The sequence below is a fragment of the Phaenicophaeus curvirostris genome, chromosome 1 (assembly GCF_032191515.1).
Source record: "Phaenicophaeus curvirostris isolate KB17595 chromosome 1, BPBGC_Pcur_1.0, whole genome shotgun sequence".
NCBI classification, from domain to species: domain Eukaryota; kingdom Metazoa; phylum Chordata; class Aves; order Cuculiformes; family Cuculidae; genus Phaenicophaeus; species Phaenicophaeus curvirostris.
Genome location: NC_091392.1, coordinates 12,685,764 through 12,708,355, shown reverse-complemented (window position 1 = coordinate 12,708,355; position 22,592 = coordinate 12,685,764). Strand labels below are relative to the sequence as shown.

The window sequence follows — 22,592 nt, the reverse complement described above, 5'->3', positions numbered from 1 at the left end:
CCATTTAGTTTATGGCATTACCTCATTTTTACTTAAAAAAATGTTTCTATACTCTAACAGCAAAAAAATTGTGTAATTATAGTCTATATTTCTATTGTGCATTTGTTAAGTATGAAGCAAAAGACTTCTATAGTGATAAAATGATTTGTTTATTGTGGTGAGATACATAATGTATGTATACATTTTAAACTTGGTCATACAAATATTTCAAAGCTTTAAATGCTGTAAAAATTAATGCTTGCTGGACTTTGAAATGTACAGTTACTTTCTTTGCAGCTTTTTGCTCTGTGTGACATAATTTAGTTTGTGTTTGTTTCACAAAATAAACCATTGTAATTTAGAAAAGTATGATTTTTAGAAAACCCTCTCCTGTTGGTAGGAGCAATTCTATGATAATCTGAGCTACAGCATATCGACACACTGTGCAGAAAGAAGTTTTAGGATTTCCCTTCTGTCCTATTGAAAAGATCAAGAGGGTGGAAAGTTTTTCTTCAATGCGTATGAAGCTTCGTGGTGGGAATCTGCAGTCTACAGATCTATATTGTCTGGAAGAAGATATTTTTTTCTGGCTCACTCTGCATTGCTAAATGTTCTTTTTAATTAGTAGAAGAGATCTTGTATTGAAGTTTGAAATTATTTTGTGAAGGTCAACTCCTGCAAAATCATTCATTCCACTTGAATCCATGGAGCTCTGTACTCAGAAGTTATGTGCTTATCCAAATAGTATGGTAGGGGTCAAAGTTGCCTACTTATGTATGCTTTAGACCTTATGAAGCTAACTGGATGGGTGAGAAGCTCTGATAAGAGGTAATATTGTCTGCACCTTTTACTGCCTGTCCCATTTTTTTCCCTGGTTTTTAGTAAGTAGGATTTCTGGTTGATGTGTACTGTCTTTCTGAGAAACCTTATGTGACAAAAACTTACAGTCTACGTGTAGTAATAAAAGTTGCCTTACATGTTCTACGTAAGACTTCTGTGCTTTAATTTAGGAAAGAGAGTGATAAGAAGTTAGAAGTAGATTACCACAATCAAAAATAGTTCTCCTGTTTTGTACATTCGCTGTGTTTCTAATACTAGTTACTTTGGTTGTTTTCATGAAAAAACATGTCTAATCTCTTTTTAGTGGAAAACTTTGCATCCTGGTATCTGCTGTGTTAGGCATGGCTTCACGTGATATATTTTAGGGGTTTTTTTGTAGCACAAATTTCCATGTAGCTATATTTTTGTAATTGATTTTAGTAGAGAAGTGGCAAAGCTTATTGGACCTGTATCACGTATCTCTTATGCTAGGAGCAGGTCTAAGTTATGGGACTTCCACTTCTTAGGGCTACAAAACCCAAGTTCTCATGGGATGTGTGGAAGTCAGGCACAGAGAATTATTCCCTTGTTGTGTTCCTGAATTGTTCTGAATTGTTTCTTGGAGTTTCTTGGTTTTTTTTTTTTTTTTTCTTAGTACCTTCTCTCAGCTGAGTTACAGAACACAGCACTTCCAGCCTAGAGGCAGAGAAACAGGAACATGCAATAAGCAGAGAAAAGAGAGAGATTGCCCCTCCTGTCTGCCCCATGCCTGCTGGATGTGTCTGTACTGTCCTGAAGCCTCTAAAAACATGTCTGAGTTGTAAATGTGGTTGAGCTCTGGGTACAGGAACAAGGGGAGCTATGTGGGTATTGGCCATATATGAAAAGATGCTTAGAGGGTTATCAAATCAACAGTGAAATCTGAGATTGGAAGGTGCCCCTTTTCCAGCCACAAGTCATAGTTGGATCAGCTGGGCTGCCTCATAGTTTACATGGTTTGTCTTTGGTCTTTCCTCATTACTAGAAAAGTATATATTGTGCACAAGTATATATGAAATATATACAGGGTTGCACTTAGGTGTGCCTGTCTACCCATATAGGAAATTTTGTCCTTTGACTGGAATATGGAGTTTAAAATGCTTTCTGCTAGAGAGAATAAAGAGTTTCTAGCCTCAGCTCTGTTGGTTCTTGTGGTGTTGAAATAGATTTCTGCTTCCACAGAATCACAGGCTAGTTGTGGTTGGCAGGGTCCTCTGGATATTGTCAGGTCCAAACTCCTGCTCAGGGTGTGAATGTCTCCGAGCATGGAGAGACTGTCTTGTCTGGTCAACATGCTTCTGGTTTGATGGCTCCTACAGTCACCTGACTTGTTGGATTGCGCTACTTCATTCTAGGTGATGCAGCATTAAATTTATTCAGGCTGCTCTTAGGATGGCATTTGCCTTTTGTTTTTGTCTCCTGTTGAAGTTTTACTTCAACTTAAAGTTGTCTAATGACATATCTAGCTTTCTAAATGCTCCTCCCCTTACTTGAATCTGCCACCTTTTCTTGAGCAATAGTTGTAATATCACAAATGTGAAAGAGGAGGTGGATAGAAAGACAGTAGGCAACTGTTAAATTCTTTATTACTGCCTATTTCATTGCAGTTTTAATTCCTTCCTCTCAGAATTATATGAGTTGGTTTAGATTGCAGGTACAGGACTACATCTGACTATTTCTCTTTTTAACAAAAGTCGTATTTCATGTTGGCCATTTCAGATATTTCAAATATTGAACTGAACTTCATTTCCCTTCTTTTCCAGTTGCTGCTGTAGTGTTATTCTGTACAGCCCAAAGCCCACATAATATACCTCTGACTGAAGTAATTGGGCCAATATGGCTAATGTTGCTACTTGGAACTGTGCATTGTCAGATTGTTTCAACGCGAACTCCTAAGCCACCACCCAGCACAGGGGGTAAAAGAAGAAGGTATAGTGTATGCTAAAGTACTTATCATTTAGGATTGTTTTTCTAAACTATGTGCATGAAAAAATGTCGGGGTTTACAGTCTCTGCTTTGCAAGAAATGAGAAATTGGTGCCTGTTTTTGTCTGAAACCTTAAAATGAGTGCTTAATCAGTGCTCCTTAATTTTTACACATTGAGTAACGTATGCATTGTTTTGTTTGAATTTTGATGCATTGAATCTGACGTTTTGCCACGAAAGACTTTGTATCTGAACACTGGTCCAATGACTGTATTACTATTACTGCAAATTTAGTTTTAGAACTCTGTGCAATACTGACTAATCATCTCTGTGGGAAACAAGGAGATGCTGTTCGAAATGTAGAACTTAAGTCTTCCAGCACTTCACTGAGTAAGATTTGCTACAGTGGATTGTCCCATTAAAATGGGAAAAACCTGCAGTAGTGAATTTTGCAGGTCTGAGCCTCTGATGGTGAAGTGAAATGTATTTTGGGTTTAAGTGTTATGATAGTAAATAAATTTTATGCTTAGTTTTATTTAATGGTGTTTATTAAATTGCTTTGACAAAGCTTTAGCAAAGTATTTTTAAATCTTGCTTGTTTTGCATGCTTGAACTGCTGAACACGTTACAAAACTAGTAGATTGCACTTACAAAGCTACCTTCCAATTTTAATCTCTTCTGATGAAGGAAATTAAGGAAAGCAGCACATTTGGAAGTACATAGGGAAGGAGATGGCTCTAGTACCACAGATAACACACAGGAGGGAACAGTGCAGAGCTACGGTACAAGCACCTCTTGCAGTATTGGCGCTGTCTTCAGAGATATCTGGCATGCTGCTTTCTTTTTATCAGGGTTTGTATTTATTTAAGGCTACCTATGTGTTAGAGATGCACTATCCCTTTTCTGATAAGTAAACATTGATCTAATGATTAAACTTTTGTTGATCCAGTTTTTATTCCTAATCGTAAACTCATTTATGTATTTGAACATGTACTAACACGCTGTTTCTTGACTCCTGCAAATGCTGATGCAATAGTTTTGAAAAGATACAGAATTAACTTTTAGTTAAATTATATTTTGTTGTGGGAGTAATCTGTGTGGGTTGTCAGGAATGAACCAACTCAATTTCTCTATTTTAATCCAATGAGAAAATGTGATGTTCTTACTCTGAGTGAACACTCATTGAACTCTTATCACTGTCATCAAATCACACACTTATTTTGAAGGAAAAGCCTTCAGGATTCAAATAGACACGGAGTTTAGTTTATAAATAAACATTGAAGAGATATTTTCTGATGATTGGAAGAAACATTTAGCCCTGTTACACTTTTTTTGCAAATGATTGATCTGCTGATGCAGTGCTCTGGGCAACTAAAAAGTTTATTAACAGGAGAAAAGATGCTCAGAAAATAGTATGAAATTGAGAAAAGAGATACTGCAAATTATTACACAGATGTTTTGTTGTGCATACTGCATCTTAAATATGGCAACACTAATATGTCTGTCATACTTGTGATATGTGCCCTTAACCACTTAAAGCTTATCTTATGTTATATCCTGAGAATATCTAGTTGAAACTCCGGAAAAGTTTTAAAATGTTTGAAATGCAAGAGGATAATTCATTTGACTCTTTCCTGTGTAGGTTAAGCTTGGTTTGGCAGATTGAGTCATAGTGAGAGACACCACTGCTGTTCTTTGGGTGTCTACACATTGCTTTCTGATATGTTTCTGGTATATTCCATTTTCTGGAATTTTAAATACGTGTCTTAAGCATGTGGTTTTACGGTTAACTTCAGAAATTATGTTCTCTGCTTTAGGGCAGGACCCTGTGTACCTAGACCATTTGCTACACTCAGGTCATAGGTAATCTGGAATGGTGTATTCAGTAAATATCCTTTTGGATGGCAGAACTCAGTCTGACTAATAAAATATAATTAAAAACTGTAATCTGGCACAGGGTCAGTTTAGAAAATAATTAGTATTAGTTTTACTGTAAGGGAGAGCAGTATACCCAAATATGTAGTTTATTCAGGAAGTCTGCTGATTTGGGACTTTGCTGTCTGTGTCCTTACTCCAAATACGCAAATCTTCCGGTTGTAACTTTTTAATGCAATGTGTACTGGGAAGACAGTTTTTTTGACTGACCTCAATGAAAATACTTGGGAATAGAATACATTACAGTGAAAATCTACAGTCTTCTGGAAACTTGATTTAAGCCATTCTTAATATTTTGGCTAGCTAATGTATGAATAAGACTGAAAGTCGTTCTTGACTTAGCTTTTGCATATATTCAAGCTTTTTAACACCTTCTTGTATTTATTCATGTTGTCAAATACTTTTTGTCTTGCTCTTAAGTACTTTAATTCTAGCATGAGGTTTTAAGAGCTGATTTATGATGTGTATATATAGTAATTCTAGAAAACGATGTTTCTGTCAGCTAGGGAAATATTGTTCATGTTTGTTATTTTTTCTCCTAACAGACTATAGTGCATGAAAATCTAACATTAGGCCCAGATTTATGCTCTTCATATGCTTAAATTTAGGGATTCTTACAAAAAATAACTTTGGTTTCTACATTAGACAAATGCAAGACTTCAGTCAAGTTATCTGTTTTTCAAAATGAGCTTTAATTGATATCAGAGTAGTATTTGTCTTGTGGTTTTAGCACTTAAGCGTTGCTTGATTAGTGAAGTCTTATCTAAACAAATTATGCATACGTACGTACTTTCTTTTTTTCTCTTATCTATTCTTATGCAACTGCCTGAGGCAGCTACTTCTTAGTAGCTTTCATGTTTTGTGCAAAATACATAAAAACTTCTCAAACTGGAAAGAGTAGTCCTGTTACTCCACTCATACAGCTTGTGGAGCAAGTCTTTCTGAGTGGATATGTGCATGCATGTATGTGATGAGAACTGCATTCCCTTTTGCACTGTTAAAAGAAATTTTTAAAAAATGCTAAAAGCTCTCTCTGGGCTCCTGCTTCCTGCAAATAATTTACTATTAGTGCTACTTCCTTAGTGCTCCTGACTGAGCTTACTGAAACTTAACAGGCTGTTATGTGCTTTATTTCATAAGGGGAACAGCAAAGTTTTCCATTAAATAATAAACTAAACTTTCTCTTTCTTCTGTTGTCTTATCTTCATTAACTTAGTAAACTTAATTAAACTATGACATTATGGAAAAGTGCAGAAATAAAGTTCTAACAAGTTTACTGTTGATAGTTTGACCTTTTAGTCCAAAGGCTCAGTAATGTTTTAGATCATCTTCTTAATGGATGTAGAAAATTAAAACTCTGTGAGCTATTACATTGATAATCTGCAGACAGAGGAAGTTTACTAACTGCTTCTCCTGCACAAAAACATGCTAAAGCATTTTGCTGTCTCTTTCCCTTTGTAAGCTTATAATAAAAATTAATCCATGCAAATATATAATAACTACAAAAAGTGCTTAGGCTGCTTTTGTACTAATTTAGAAATAGAATTGACTAAGAATTTTGGAAATAGGTCAGGGAATAGTAGGTGAGTTGTGTAGATTCATACAAGAGAAATGGAGCAGCATTTGGTTTGAAAAAAGTATATATGAATGCTGTTGGCTTTTTTCCAGAAAGGGATGAGTGGCAATGAAATGAGTCTAAAAATGGGAAAGGAGGATGAAACAACTTAGTAACATTGTCTCTTCATTATTTTGTCTGTGTTCCAACAGATTTATTGTTCCTTTGGGGATTTTTTCCATTTTACCCAGCTTTCCCTAGCAATTTTTTTGTGTTTTGGTCTCTCCTGTAAATGTGGAATACCTTATCTTGGGAGGAATATGAGGCAGCTATCCCTTTGTTTGATGTACATATTAAAGAGGAATTTAATCTTCTGCTGTGTAATCCAATCTTTTGCAGAATGCTTCACTCCTTAAAGAGAAGGACAATGCTTATTGCCTCGTAGGAACACAAGATAAATCAAACAGGTTCTTGATGGTTTTATGACTTATGTCCGGTGCTCTACTTTTAATAAAAATTGAAAAATCTGGGAACTTGATTTATAATGCCTTTTTTTGACAAGTGTTCTGGGAATCTGACAAATAATGTATAATAAATACAAGATACTCATTACTTCTGACTTCTTTTCCCCTATGTCATTTACTTTGAGAATACAGAAGCTTAAGGAAAGAACTCTATGTTGATAAGGTAGCAAGCTGCTGTTCCTTTTCATTCCTTCATCGATTGCACTTTCTAATTTGGAAGTGTAATCATCCAAACATTTGCTTTGAGAAGGCTTTTTTCTGGCATTAGATATTCTTCCTGCTACATTTGTTGACTAGACAGGGGCCTTGATGTCTATAGAATGTTATGGAAGACTGTTCATCAATATTTGTAGTCTTAAGAATAACAATGTTGGAATGTAATTAATTAACATTTTATGATTTGAAAACAGACTTAATTCATGTGTTTGTAAGGTATTTAGAAATATGTTGTCATGGGTGTTACTGGATAGTGAGGAAAAGGATAAATCACCTTCTATTTAGTAGTAGAGTTATCAATAAGCAAAGTGTATTTAAAACAACAAAAAATGTCTATGTACATAGTACTAATCAGAGCACGTTTGTTTGCAGCTTCAGGAAATGGCATGCTTTTTTTGAATTAGTGAAACTTTAAGAAATTCCTAGCATACGTCTTTAGTTAAGATTAAATATAGAAGTTTCTAACTTACATTTGAGGTTTGTGGGTCTTCTATTGGCCAAGTTGCTGTGAAGCTTTAGTTTTAACACGTAGGTTTCCTTTTCTTTCAGTAGCTCATGATATAATTTTCTTTCAGACACTGTTACTTTTGTAGCAATTTTAAGCAAGGATAATAGGTATTATTTAGACGATGAAATAGTTGCATCAAATGTTAGTACTAGTTTATGTTTATCTTAATAGTAAAATTAAAGCATGGGTTGAGAGAGAAAAGCAGGTTTTAGATTGGGAAAAAAATTGAGAGAATCATTAATGTGTATATTTGTTTCAAATACAGATCTAAGAAAGCAAAAAACTCAATAGATAAATCCACTGAGACTGATAATGGCTACGTGTCCCTTGATGGGAAAAAGACAGGTAAAAGCAGTGAAGAATGTATGCAGGCGCATGAACGGCACTTTGAAGTGATTAAACCAGAAGAGTCAGGGTGGAGCACTGCAACAGTGAGGGATAATCACAGTCATCACAAAGTAAGTGCGCTTTGTTGCTTTCAGAGCAAGATTAGTAATTTGTCAAATGATTGTGATGCTTTTGATGCCTTCTTATCTACTTTATCCTTAAAAATGTTTTTAAAATTAAGTTAGGCTTAGGGTCCTGGGGCCAAAAGTTGTTACATCAAGTTGTCTTATTCCATCCTTATATTCCTAGCCTTTTCTTTTTCTTGTAGAAGGATCTTCACTGACACCTAAACATCCTTTGAGATGCTGTATTTCAGTGTATTTCAAATGACAAATTTGTGTGCTGTCTTTTGTCTGTGGGTTTTGCCAGACTAGCCTCAAAGAAACACTCATGTTTCTTTGATGCCTCTGGGCACAGATCTGTCTCTATGCAAAAAAGGAACAAATTTTGTGTTACTATTTATAATTTTGTGGTCATTCTGAGCATTTGCCTGTGAATAGTCTTCCTTTTCCTTTCTTTTTTGGGGGGGCAGTGTTGATCTCTGTAGAAGGTGAAGAAAGTATGATTTGCCTCTCAGTGAAATAGGCAGAACTCTACACTGAGGAATAGGAATGGGGTGGAAGCATAGGAAGTTGTCATGAAGGAAAGTGGAACTTTTAATTTGGCTGGGTCCAATTATCTCCTGGATATCCTGTTTTCATAGAATGGTTTAGGTTGAAAGGGACCTTAAATAAATAATCAAATTCCAACCCTGCTGCCATGGGCAGGGACACCTTCCACTGGATCAGGTTGCTCAAAGCCCCATCCAGTGGCCTTGAACATCTCCAGGGATGGGGCATCCACTACTTCTCTTAAAATTCTTCCTAATATCTAATCTTTATCTCCCCTCTTTCAGCTTAAAATCCCTGTTTCTGTCCCTGCAGTCCCTGATGAAGAGTCCTTCCCCAGCCTTCCTCTAGGCGTCCTTTAAGTACTGGAAGGCTGCTGTAACGTCTTCTTGGAGCCTTCTCTTCTCTAGGCTGAACAGGCCCAGCTCTCCTAACTGTCCTCCAGCCCTCTGATCAGCTTCATGGCCCTCCTCTGAACTCACTCTGACAGATCCATGTCCTTCCTGTGCTGAGGACTCGAGTACTGATCTGTTGGAATAACTTTTTTAAAACATTTTTTCTGGCTCACTTATTATTGGCATTTGAACATATATTGACTGCTGTTACAGCTCTTATACTTGACTCTTTCTCAGTAGTATTTACTATCAGTGATCAATCATAGCAAGGTTTTTTCCATCATAGTATTGAAAGGTTATTCTGCTGAAGTCCACAAGTACACATTTTTATAAACGAAAGGCAGTCTTTATGGATTTCATAGCAACAACCCTTAAAGATCCAGGTGATTAAGTCGGAATGAAGATGAAGGTTTGTCTGAGGGCAAAAACTTCATGCTATTGCTCTGCAGGAGGTGCCTTTTCAGCCGTGATAGTAACTGAGGTTATCAATTCTTTATCAATTCCAAGCATTTTGCATTCTTGATGAACTTCAACAGATCAAGGATTTTTAAGAAAAAAATTAGTTTTAGAGAGTTTTAGACTTCTTTGGTAGAATGGATGAGATGTTGTCTGTGTTTAACTTGCTTAGTGAGTATGCAGCCGCGTTGAAGAGAAGTTGGGCTAGAATAGGCTCCTCTCTTTACTCCTTCTCATCTCTTTCTCCAAAGAGAATACATTTCAGTGCCACTGTGAAAGGTGGTACATAAGATATCCCAGACTGTTCTGCCTGACCCTCTTTTTCTATGGAACTCAGTTGTTTAAAAAAAAAAAGTGATATGGCCTGACCTTGAAGCAGCTCAGAAAATAGAGTTCATTATGGAAGGGAGAATGATGCCTGAGTTGCAGCGGGAGAAGATGATTTGTTGCATTCATAAAGAACGGCTTCACTATTTTTGTCCTTTAAGCAAGAAGACTCCAAAGCAAACTTTACAGAGTCCTGGCTGATGATATTGTAATAAATGAAATTACACAAAAAAACCTTTTGACAGCTGAATGATCATTTGCTGCCCTTTATTCTTTCTGTTACTGCAAGGGCTACTTTAGCTTTAGTTTAAAATCGAGGAAATGGAAAGTGGAATAAATTAATGATCTGATTATTCTGCATTTAATCCATAGCCCTTTATCACTGGAAAAAGAGGTGAATGTTAATGTTGTACTGTATGTGTTGATAATTCAATACCATAGTGTCTACTAGTACAGCTTTAGTGGTCTGTTTTTTTATTTTTTTTCTCTGAATCTTCTGAATATAAGGCCTCTAAGGCTTTCTTGCTAGCTTTAGTTTAGACATAATTACATTTAAAATAATGTCAGAAATGTTTTTTTTAAAATATGAACGAGCCCTTCATCACCTGAGAAGTGTTTGTTTTGATATTACAATTTCTATTTGATAATTCTTGCTCTATCACTTTATTTTGACAATTGCAAATGCATTGATATCTAATTTAACTGAACAGAGATGTTACATAAAGAAGATGCATAATAATGTTGCATTAAAAAAACTTGATTTCATTAGTTGAGGACAAGACCTAGTAAGCATGAGTGTCTTACCTGTGCTATGTTTCTTGCGCTAGGATACTCACAGGACTGTGACAAATTTATCAGATGAAGTTTCTAGTGAGGAAGGGCCTGAAACTGGATATTCCTTACGTCGCAATGTAGAACGCACTTCGAGTGATTGCACACTTCGAAACAGGAAATCTCACCATTATAAGAAGCATTATCCTCTGGAGGTAGGTTCTCTTGCTTCTTTTCTATAAATTGGTAAAACTTCTTGGTTTCTTATAGAATGATGTATTTTCCTTGAACCTTTTTTCTCCTGTATTGAATTTTAGGAGTCTATTAATTGGAAGTCATGCTAGTGGGGCACAGAGTTGGTTTTTCTTTATTTTTAAATGACTGAGTTTTAAAATTAGGAGGTTTTTATTTAGTTGGTTTGAGCATTATCCTGTTTTTTAATTTGTTGTAAAGATATATTATATATAAAGATATAAAATATTATATGGATCGTGCACTGGGTTATGGCCAACTGTTGTTGTTTTTTGACATCAGTTATCTCCTGTGGAAACTTGATTTGTTACAGAAACAGCAATAATTGGCAATATGCAAATTTTCATCATGCAAGTGCTGTTGCTTCTCTCCATTCAGTTAGGATTTTGGATTCACTAGCCGCCTTGTTTGAGAAGTCTGTCTCTACCTCTGAGTTTTCATCCCCTTATGTTTATTGAAACAATAATTTAAAATATTGTAATGGAATATCAACAAAACTATTAATGCATAAAAATACTGATATTTTAGGAGACTTGATGACATCATAGCTTAGAAGACGGGAATTCATAGATTCTGTATTAGTAAAGCCTTTAATTGCAAGGACTCAGACACTGAAAGAAACAGAGAAATGTTATTGTGTATTTGTTTATTTATAATTTTAAAGGAATTACGCTTTCTTTTGCTAACAGCATGTGATTTTTCAGATATATGGAACATTTTTTAAAAAATCTGTACTGCCATTTTTTCTCTAGGACTATGAGAAGAGTGTAAAGTGTAATTTCAGCTCTGACAAGGGCCCACTTACAGATGGGTTTGATAGGCAGAGCCTCATGAGTAAGCTTTCTACTTGGTACAAGAAATGTCTCCTTGGAAAGGTTCAGGCATTGCTTCCCCTGATAACAACTGCAAAGCCTTGAAGCTGGTGCTTTGCGTAAAAACATTATTAGATAATCTTCTCCTATTCTTTCATTTGTTTTTCCTCACAGGCTTTGGTTAGAAAGATCCAGAAGGCTAATTGATTTGACTGTTTAATGCCTTATGCTCGCTTGGTTTAGGATAACTGAACAGGTCCATACTTGAAGCTGTTTATTTAATATTACAGATGCCTCTTGACTGTGTGCTTGTGCAGCTGGTAGTGCTTGACAAGAGAAAGCAGAAAGACACGATTGCTGTAATTTTTTTTCTCAGCTTAGATACATTTTCTCTTGCATAGAGTGCTTCAGAGCTAATGAAGGCTGTGTCAAGATCTTCAGAAACTGAAGAGACAATGTGCTGAGTGTGTAGCTCTGCCAGTAGTATTTTACGCTTGTTCCCTGTTTATTTATCTGGCTGATGCCATGAAAGGGGAATCCTGTCTTTGTTACTAACTTGCCTCCCCAACGCGATTACAAAGGAAACAAAACAATAGTTTTCAAATCTGAGAAAGCCTTCTTTGTATTTAAAAAAATAAATCAGTGAAGTCAGTGAACATAGTCTCAATTTCTGTCCTGTGTTTTCTTTTATGTTCATGTTTACTTGTCAGCTTTAAAAGCTTACCCTAACAACAGGTAATGTTCTTACTTTATTAACTTTGTGACTTGATGGTACCCAGAGACTGGCTCTTCTATAATTTTTGGTTTTGTTTTTAAAGAAAAAAAAATTCAGACTCTGCACTGATGTTCTGTCGCACTTTGTAAAAGAAAGGGAAAGAATTCTGACAAAACTGCTAACATAAAATAAATTAATCATGATTTTGAGGAAGAACTTCACATAGCAATGCATTACAAATCGTACTAAATTAGTATATCTACCGAAATATTGCTTGATTATTTTTTCAATGTGTATACACATTGTACAATGTAAACAATGTGCAAAACATTGTGTATATTTTGAAATGGAACTAGAACAAAGAAATAAATCAGGTGTTAAGAGGGGAAAGAAATTGTGGGAGGCTGGTGATGAGTAGGATTGTACTGCTTTTAAGACTACCTACCTGTCTTGCAGGAAATGGGTTCTAATGACTGTAGAAACTAGTTTAAAGCTCTGCATTCTTGTTTTAATGACAACATTAGATTCTTTATGCATGCATAGGAGATCTGAATGTCCTAAACTTAATATTATTCTTTATTTATCTAAGATACAGGTAAAATGTGCACATAAGGCACACTTGTTTCTCAAGTACAGTTTGAAATTAATGAAGATTTTACATTTGAGTATGTAGATTACACATATACCTAGCATCAGCTATGTACACTCTTGGTTATTTTTTTTTCTCTACGCCTGATGCGTGACTGTCTTCAAACAAGCTCACTCTGCCTTTATATATTAGCAGGAACAATGGGGAATGTGATGCGTAGAGGACCTTGAGAGTCAAATCCTCTTTTATTACAGGCTCCTACATTTAGAAATGTACTTCTGGAATATATCAAGCTTTGTTTTAAAGCTAGTTAAACTGTGTCCACACTGCTTGCTTGGAAGGCTGTTTGAGTTCATGAGAGCTTGAGTGACTAGAAAGATCCATCTCTTCTTGTTCTAGGGCTTTGCTCTTTCTAAAGAAAGAATTCTACTTTTGTTTCCTGTGGAGGAGTTAGTAAGTAGCTGAAGTACTTCAGCTCAAACAACTAGAGAGAGAAAATAAAAATGTCAAATAATTTAAAATGCTTTGTGAATGCTGCTTTTCTCGCTGTCAGTCACATTTCAGTCTGGCGTATATAGCTTTAAGCCTCATTTGTATTTCACATTTTCATGATGAAATAATGAAGGAAAATTTATAGCTTGTAAAATCACAAGTTTGAGATATAGTTGGAGTCTGTGGCATGATAATTGCTTTTAAAGTCTAACCGAATGAGTTCTAAAAATCTATAAAATAGTTATTTCCTTTTAATAGTTAATATTATTTGAGTTTTCATTATGTGACCCTCTCCCAAACAAAGCAAGGACCAGGGACTGTTACATGTTTGTGCTGTATCTAAAAACGTGTGACCTCTTAGACACTCCTTCAATAAAGATGTAATTCTTTCTGATTAGAAAGATAATGGACGGGAACATAAAAAACAGATAAACATGGATTCACCAATTTCAACTTTATAACTGTTCTATCAGGAAATAATGTGGAATCCAAAAGCTGATTAATTGCAATGCATATTTTAATTACAGGATGCACCTAAATCGGGTACTAGCTGTAGTTCTCGGTGTTCAAGCTCCAGACAAGATTCTGAGAGTGCAAGGCCGGAATCAGAAACTGAAGATGTGCTGTGGGAAGACCTCCTACACTGTGCAGAGTGCCACTCTTCCTGTAGTAGCGAGACAGATGTGGAAAGCCCTCAGATGAATCCCTGTGTGAAGAAAGAATACAGAGACGACCCATTTCATCAGGTTGGTGGCTGCCAATTTTGATTTTTTTTTTTACGCTACACACAAGTTCAGTCTTATCAGGTTTATTTTATGTCAGGAGTCCTGAGAGAAAGAACTTTGTTATGTGAAAGTAACAAAGCCATAGTGATTTGATAGGATTAAAACAAGGAAATTTTGATTTCTTTACTCAGGCATTAATTTGTCAAATGAAGAAGATATGATATACTGAAATAGCCTGAAGAATATTTGAGTGTTTGAATCTTGATTGGAGTTCAGGACAAGTGCTGATCGATTTAAGCTTCTGGTTTGTTTTTCTTCTTTAGTGGAATTATTTTTTTGCTGAGCACATACCCGATGTCTTTCTGTTGGCTTTTATATAAATGTGTATATATAAAATCAAAGAGAAAGATAACATGCATAGTATCTAATGGTGTATTCGTTATGTATATTTATGATGTTACATGTGTGTTGTTTGTCTAAATTCTATTTAGATACAATATTTTTGTTTTTACCTTAAAGCTAGTAATTTTATTTCCCTTCTTTAATGATATTCCATTGCAACATATAGGCAGTAATTTCTGAAAATTTTATTGTTTGTTGGGCAACACTTCAGTTGCAGCCTGTCTTGGGCTAATGTTGGACAGAATCCATTAATACTTGTTCATTAAAAATCAAGTATTTGCCTTCATTTCATAAAATCCATTCAGATGTCACAGTGGTAGTTACATTTGTAGTACAAGTCTTATCTTTAAGTTGGATGTTAATTGCATTGCTAAGTTGAACCATTTAAGTAAATACACGTAGAGAATGTGAAACATTCTTCTGGATAAACATGTCTATGTGTTGGTAGCGCATACATCAGTACTAAGGAATGCCATGAAAGACATGAGGTTAATGCTAGCTAAGGAAAAGAACTTCAAAAGACAGGCTTTTCACTCATAACTGGAGTTGAAAATGAGGTATTTGTTGATTTAAAAAAAAAAAAATCCCACACTAACAGAAGAAACCCAGAAGAGATAGCAATTTGGATTTCTTGCAGTCTTAGCCTTTTTAAATTTATTTTTAGCTCATCTTGCTTATATTCCATATAAACACTTGAATAGAAGCCTTACAATATGGAGTTGAATTGCAGTCTATGCACTGACTTCGTTTTTCTGCAGTTGAATGTTTTTCTGTTTGATTGTGAAGTTTTGAGTGTCAGCTCCTGGTGTTGGAACTCCCTCTAGAGGGAGACCTTGGAAAGCTGTGATTAAGAAAGTTCTGCAACTAATATTTGTGCTGTTTTAATAATACAATTTTCATGCAATGCCGGGGGGGAAGGAAAAATTGTGTACTTATCTGAAATCTTTTTATTCTGCTAAATACTGATAAAGCAATAAAATGGAGAGCTTTACTTTTAAACAAAGATAAATTAAACTTTTAAAAATAATATCACTTCCCCTCCCGCCCCCCCAAGACTGCCACTTCCAGTAGTTTGGCACACGTAGCACTAGGTGACCAGGAAGAGCTGAGAGCAGGTCTGATCACCTCAGTGGGAGAATGAGACACGGCTGTGGGCAGTCAAGAAATGGCCACAGCAGAACTTGTTGCCTCAACACTCTTCCAGATCCTTCAGTTCTCACTTGGTACTCTTTTCGGAGTAGAGATGCCTTGGACTTAAGTATATCTAGTAGATTAGGCTGGAATTTCTTGGCTTTGGGAGCAGTGTGTTTGATTAGACTCCTGGCACTCTCTCTGAGTCTTGCCGGAGAAGGGGCTGGAGAACAAGTCTTTTGAGGACTGGCTGAGGCAACTGGGGTTGTTTAACATATGGAAAAGGAGGCTGAGAGGGGACCTTATCACTGTCTACACCTACCTGAAAGGAGCTTGTAGCAGGGAGGGTGTTGGTCTCTTCTCTCAAGTGACAGGCGATAGGATGAGAGGAAATGGTCTCAAGTTGCACCAGGGGAGGTTCTGATTAGACATTGGGAAAAATTTCTTCACCAAAAGGGTTATCAGGCACAGGGACAGGCTGCCCAGGGAGGTGGTTGAGTCACCATCTGTTAAGATGTTCAAAAGACGGATAGATGAAGTGGTCAGGGATATGGTTTAGTAGTGGACGGGTATGGTTGGACTCAATAATCTCAAAGGTCTTTTCCAGCTAAGCGATTCTGTGATTCTATACAGTTAGCATAAGAGGGCCTTTATCCGTAACAAGGGTTGTGAAGTGCACGAATACCATCAAAAGCAAATTAAAAAAATTTATTGCCTTAGGCACGAGAAGAATATTTTTTCAGAATGTTAGGGGAACAAATAGTAACCAGAAAAATAAAATATTCCATTAAACATTTGGCAAAATTAAAGATGGCTTAAAAGGAGACCTTCATTTCATACATCTCGCTCTCTTTGATATGTTTGAGCAAAAAAGAACCCACTCAAACAGTCCTCAACCACAACAACTCAACACTATTAGAAAATGAAGTAGGAGAAAGACAGATCTGTGTCCAGAGCTGTGTATTTGAAAAAAGGTGGATGATTGAGGGATGTGTTTAATGTATAATAACATATAGTAGATGTAAATGCTATATAAGAAGTATTTGTTTCAGTCTAAAGCATTTTTTTTTTTCAACATATTGCTGACAGACATGTTGATGTGACAATAGATTTTTATTTCTGATGGAGTATATTCCTTATCTTCCCCAGAGTCATCTGCCTTGGATCCACAGTTTGAATCCAGGACTAGAAAAAATAAGTGCAATTGTGTGGGAGGGTAATGACTGTAAGAAAGCAGATATGTCTGTGCTTGAGATCAGTGGTATGATAATGAACAGGGTGAGTATTCTTTTTACTTTATGCAAATACTGTATTTAGGAGTCTAAGCACTACCAAAAATAAGCTTGGTTTAGGATTTTTTATTTTGGTTTTCTGTGGCTTTTTTTTTTTTAAGTATCTGTTATTGACATTTGTTGTTCCATCATTTACATAGCTTTGACTGACTTGTTACTAACAGATGAAATCATAGAATGGTTTGATTTAGAAAGGACCTTAAAGATCATCCAGTTCCAACCCTCCTTGCCATGGGCAGGGACATCTTCCACTAGATCAGGTTGTTTAAGGATTCACCCAAGCTGGCCTTGAACGAATTCAGGGATTCACAACGTCTCTGACCAACCTTTTCTAGTGCCTCTTAAGTGAAGAATTTCACTATCCCTTGCCCTCTCGCTTGCCATCATAAAAAGTCCCTCTTCAGGTTTCTTGCAGGCCCCCTTAAAGGTACTGAAAGGCTGCTATAAGGTCTCGCCAGAGCCTTCTCTTTTGCAGGCTTAACAATCCCAACTCTCTCAGCCTGACCTCATAGGAGAGTTGTTCCAGCCCTCTGATCAGTCATCCTTGTGGCTCTCCTCTAGTCTTGCTCCAAAGTGCTACCAGGCCTTAAGTATTGGGACAGTTGGTGTTTGCATTATTAGGTGCTTACTAACATAGCTAACCTCTCTTTTATTGTACCAAAGTAATATGTGCTGTGAATATTTTATTTATCTCTTTGATTCTGCTGAACAACTAATGTGTTGCATTAGGAATAAACAGACCTAAGTACTTGCATGCTAAAGTTAAGATTGGGAAAGGAACCTTTCCTCTTCAGGAAACAAACATCTAAGAGAATGAGTGGGATGTCTCAAGTCCTCCCTTCTTTTCCTAATACTTCTTTTCAGGAAGCAGTTGGAAAATAATTTAATTGGTGGTATACTTTTCCCCAATATATACAATGTAGCTAATTTATAGACTTGAGTATAAAATCCTAGCATAGCTTAAGAGAACTGTCACTAATTCTGACAAGTTCATAGTTACCCCCTCTAACTTGTTAAGAAGCAATGAATTCGCTAACTTAGTTCAGATCTCCATACAGACATGATATGATTTTGGGTGCAATCCACAAAAGTAAACTTAACAAAGCCATAGCCAGCGCACTGGAACTCCAGTTGTGTCTGCACTGTGAAACGTCTTGGTTCCTCTAAAAAATACATACTAAAAGCAAAACACAAATAGGAGTGACATACAGGATATAAGCAACACAGTCTGTCTGGTGCACTTTGCTAATTCAGCATTGAATGAATTTTTAATGCAAGAATATTCACTGGTGCCTTTTAACTGCAATATTATGTTGTGTTTTTAAATGATTAGTCAGATTTGGTTCCTATGCATTAGCTGCTCTTTGAGGGCTTTCTCTCTCTTAATAGTAAATTGTGAAGATGCTTGGTTGAAGATTTCATATAACCTGTCAGTAACATTAATAATCTATTGATTTAATTCCAAATTAATTTCCAAATTGAAAATATATCTTGTTTTCTTTTGGTTTTAGGTGAACAGCTACGTACCAGGAATTGGTTATCAGATTTTTGGAAATGTCATATCTTTAATTTTGGGTTTAATGCCATTTGTCTTTCGACTTTTCCAAGCTAAAGATTTGGAACAACTAGCTACACATTCTGCCACTGAACTTTGTATGACTGCATTTGGATCAAATGGAGATTTTCTGGTTCTCTCAATGGTTATTATAAGTTTTGTGGTCCGTGTGTCTCTAGTTTGGATTTTTTTTTTTCTGCTGTGTGTAGCAGAGAGGACATATAAACAGGTACGAGCAACAAACCAAGAGGCTTCATGCAAAGCAATGTTTAATGTTTGTATTTTTTGACTTTGTTGATATTTTGAATTTGTTTTCTTCAGTGCACTGTGAATCATATGTCAATGATGACAAATAACTACAGTGGGCTTACCATTTAGGAGATTGAAGTCTCTGTACAGTCTCTGTAGCTAAACCTTTTTCCTGGAGAGCCTTTCTAAGGGAAACTCTTTTCATCTGTTATTTCAGATTTCTGGCGCAGTGCATTAACCCAGCTCCCTGTCATGTCCCAGTTTGTCTCAGCTTTCCACAAAGAGGAGTTTCAATAGAAGAACTCTGCTTTTTCAGTTTTTTCTAGCAGTGTGTTTCATTCAAACCCTTCTGTTTAATTCAAAAGAGTTCAGTCCAGACCCTAGCCAAGAGCCCAACCTGCTTTGCTGGTAGATTGGTCCCATGGCAGGGGACTGAGAGTGCTGCTATCTGAAGGAATACACCTGTTAATTTATTATTTTTATTGCAATTAAATTTTCTTTTCTCAAATTGTGGCCAAAATATGTAATATAATACAGTAGAAAACTTGCTTTTAATAATTTCTGCTCGAAAGAAATTCTGTGATACAGGCACTTTCTAATGCAAATGAGTGGCAGGCTTGATTCTCTTGCAGAATTTAATAGCATGGCAGACCTGTTATCTGAAATTTCAAGAAAAGAAGTCAAAGAGTAGCTAAATTTTGTTTTTCAGTAGAATAAGATGGCCTTTAAAACTTTTCAGGGTGTCTCCTTTTTAAAGTAACATGCTATTTCTGCACTGTTAACATATTTTCCTTTACATTGATACATTTTATGTTACTTTGACAACTACGTGAAGCCTTTTCTCTGTTTTCTTTTTAGTGCCCTTGAAAATAAATTAACAGTTAAATTAATTTGTTTTTTCTCTGCAGAGGTTACTGTTTGCCAAACTTTTTGGTCATCTAACATCTGCCAGAAGGGCAAGAAAATCTGAAGTCCCTCACTTCCGTTTGAAGAAAGTACAGAATATAAAAATGTGGCTTTCTCTCAGGTCCTATCTGAAGGTACAATATATATTTCTACTACTTTAGTATAAAATATCCCATATGCTGTTGATGGAAGGTTGGTATTCTGGTTTGTATTTTATCCCCTGTGCACTTGTCCCTGTTGGTGCATATGTCCTGTATGCTTCGTTTTGGTGTCTGTGGGCCAGCAATGCCTGCAGACAGCCAGATTGTGAGAAAGTAAACGTCTAGTTGGACTCTTGTATTAGTAATGCTAGCAGAAAACTCTCCCAAGTGAATATGTTGGGTAAGAATGACCCCTTTTAGTAAGATAGAGGCAATATCTTATTCTAAGAACCACACCAGTTAGTGTGATTAACACAGAAATAATTTATGAATCAAGACAGTTCACGTACGTATTTGTGCTGTGAGGGCATATGTGCCAAGTGAAGCTAGAAATTGTGCCCAAGCTTTATCTGTAAGACATTCTGATCTCTACTGGCTTTTAAAGTCATATTTGAGTAGTCTTTTATCTCTCTAATGGTCTTTTCAAACCAGAGCATTTTGATGATTCTTTGTGAAAAGAATCATATCCTGTAGCTCAGAGTTGGGTTTTCTCTTTTTTTTGCTTTGATGTTCCCCTCCTGGCAAGTTTTTTCCATTTTTCTCTCTGCAGTAGGTAATTCAACTCAGATGCAGCTAGGTTTTTTGGTTTCTATAGAACCAGGTTTTTTTGGTGAACAGCAACTGACAATCTATTGTTAGTGGTGGTAGTGCCCTGATTTGCACCTGTGCTTCCTTCCAACAGCAATTGAGAAAGGTTAGATGAGTAGTTAGATCAGTAGTTTTTAGAAGTAGCTAAAGGATTGTGAAAACATAAAGAACGTATGAGGTAAGAGACTGAGGAGCATGAAAGGCAGGTGCTAAAAGCTGGCAAAGTTTTTAATGTAAAGCACAATCTTGAATTTGAAGGATACATCATTTTATGAGGAATTGAGGTGATTCCTTTACCATATGCCTTGTATTATCATCATGGAATGGTTTGGGACAGAAGGGACCTTTAAAGGTTGTGTAGTGTAACTCCCCTGCAGTAAGCAGGGTCATCTGCGACTAGATCATGTTGCTCAGAGCCCCATCCAACCTGACTTTGAATGTTACCAGGGAAAGGGCACCTACCACGTCTCTGGGCAAACCTGTTCTGGTGTTTCACCACCCTCATTGTGAAAATTGCTTATACCCAGTCTAAATCTACCCTGTGTTAGTTCAAAACTATTGCTCCTTCTCCTGTTGCAACAGGCCCTGCTGAAAAGTTTGTCCCAACTGACCCAGCTGAGACATAACCAAAGCTAGTAATTTTCACCTCATCTGCTGCTTTATTTGATTTACTGGGCTGCTCCATAATACCTGTGCTAGCATGGGGAAAGAAATAGAGATAAGTGTCTAAGGAACAGGGCTGCCTTCTTGCAGTGGTGCAGCTGGCACATACTGGCGTAGCATTTGTCCAAAGTAGACAGGCAGGTAGTATGCAACTTTTGAAGGCGTGAGCTGCATGTACCAGTTTGTGCAGTTTTTTCCAATAGCTAAGTTTCCTATCTTTCTCCAAGCTCCAAGGTTATATCTTGGGTATGGACACCTCTCGTTATTCTTGTATACAATGAGTAGAATGTCTGGAGAACAAAGTTTCGCATGTTTCAATGCAGCACAGGATGTTTAATTCTTTAATTAAGAAAGAAAATGAGGAAAAAGGTCAATGGGTAAAAACATCTCAATGTACCAGTAAGCAAGAAAAAAAACGGTTGATAACAGTGAGGTTGTGCCTTTCAAGACAAATGTGTTCTGCAGTTTTCCTTCCTGTTCTGTGGGATTTATTACATATGAGGGAATTGTATTATTGCATACCACAATGGGACAGTGATTCACAACTGCAGTTTTGGTATCGCAACAAGATACGGGTAATGGAAAATACCAGCCATGTGAAAATCATATCATGATATCCCATTGCAATCTGGTGTCCAGAAATCTCTTGTTAGCACTGGTTTGATACTGAGTGTTAAAGCTCCATGCTGTATTGAGTTTGTCATGTCAAGGAATGCTGCCTAGATGAAAGTTATTTCGCATTGTGAAGGAGCTGACTGAATGAATGTGGAATATTTTCTTTTCTCATAGTTATCTTTAGGTGGTTGAATTTGAATTAATTGCACATAGCTTTAGGGGTATTAAAATATAGTGATATCATTAGATTTCAACGTGGTGTTTGCAACTTAGATTGCCAAATTGAAAAGCATGATGAAATGTAGATTCAAGGTGTGAATCTAACTGGATGTGCTAAATATCAATCCTGGTTGGATAGGTTTTCACTCACATGTATACATCTCTCTTATTTTCAGCGTCGAGGTCCTCAACGCTCAGTCGATGTAATAGTTTCATCTGCTTTCCTACTGACTATCTCAGTTGTGTTTATCTGTTGTGCACAGGTGAGGAAATCTTACTTGTAGAGAAACAGCCTTGTCTTTAATAGATTTTAAAACAATTGAGTACCTTTTCACTGTGATTCTTATTAAGTTAAAAGACTACAGTGAAAAATCATTAACAGCTGTTACAGTTTTTTAGAAGATTAAGCTCCATTTATTACATATTTTTAATTTAAAAAATATTCTCTAAGAACTAAAGAAACTTATTGATAGCATAATTCCTAACATATTGTTATTGAAATCTGTGCCCTCTTTCATTTTCCATCATGGATTTTGGAACAGTGGGTTTTTTTCTAACATCCAAACACGCCTTTGCGAAGACATTGGAGATTGACCTTGGTTGATGATTTTCGTGGGAAACAAGGTTTTTGGCTGTATTAGCCTGCCCTCTAGTGGAGTGCCTTAGTAAGCAAATCTATGCTTGAGAATGTTTTTTACTGCTAAAGATTTTTCCTTGAGCTTCTGTTTCAAAATACAGGGAAG

At 36.3% G+C, this 22,592-nt stretch overlaps 2 protein-coding genes across 4 annotated transcripts in view; one reads left to right on the top strand and one right to left on the bottom strand.

Moving 5' to 3' along the window:
* Window positions 1-22,592, bottom strand: part of TMEM60 (transmembrane protein 60) — a 322,734-nt gene that overhangs the window by 44,791 nt on the left and 255,351 nt on the right. The gene's annotated exons all lie outside the window — the stretch shown is intronic.
* The window catches only part of PHTF2 (putative homeodomain transcription factor 2), a 72,108-nt gene that overhangs the window by 39,714 nt on the left and 9,802 nt on the right, over window positions 1-22,592 (top strand). For 2 of the 3 annotated variants that reach the window (XM_069879428.1, XM_069879508.1), the window contains exons 6-14: window positions 2,601-2,766; window positions 3,450-3,614; window positions 7,766-7,958; window positions 10,501-10,659; window positions 13,832-14,050; window positions 16,712-16,840; window positions 18,366-18,638; window positions 19,567-19,698; window positions 22,026-22,112. In XM_069879428.1, the coding sequence (XP_069735529.1) occupies window positions 2,601-2,766; window positions 3,450-3,614; window positions 7,766-7,958; window positions 10,501-10,659; window positions 13,832-14,050; window positions 16,712-16,840; window positions 18,366-18,638; window positions 19,567-19,698; window positions 22,026-22,112 (1,523 nt within the window). The remainder of the gene's footprint in view (window positions 1-2,600; window positions 2,767-3,449; window positions 3,615-7,765; window positions 7,959-10,500; window positions 10,660-13,831; window positions 14,051-16,711; window positions 16,841-18,365; window positions 18,639-19,566; window positions 19,699-22,025; window positions 22,113-22,592) is intronic. The other variant, XM_069879598.1, reaches the window with a different exon arrangement.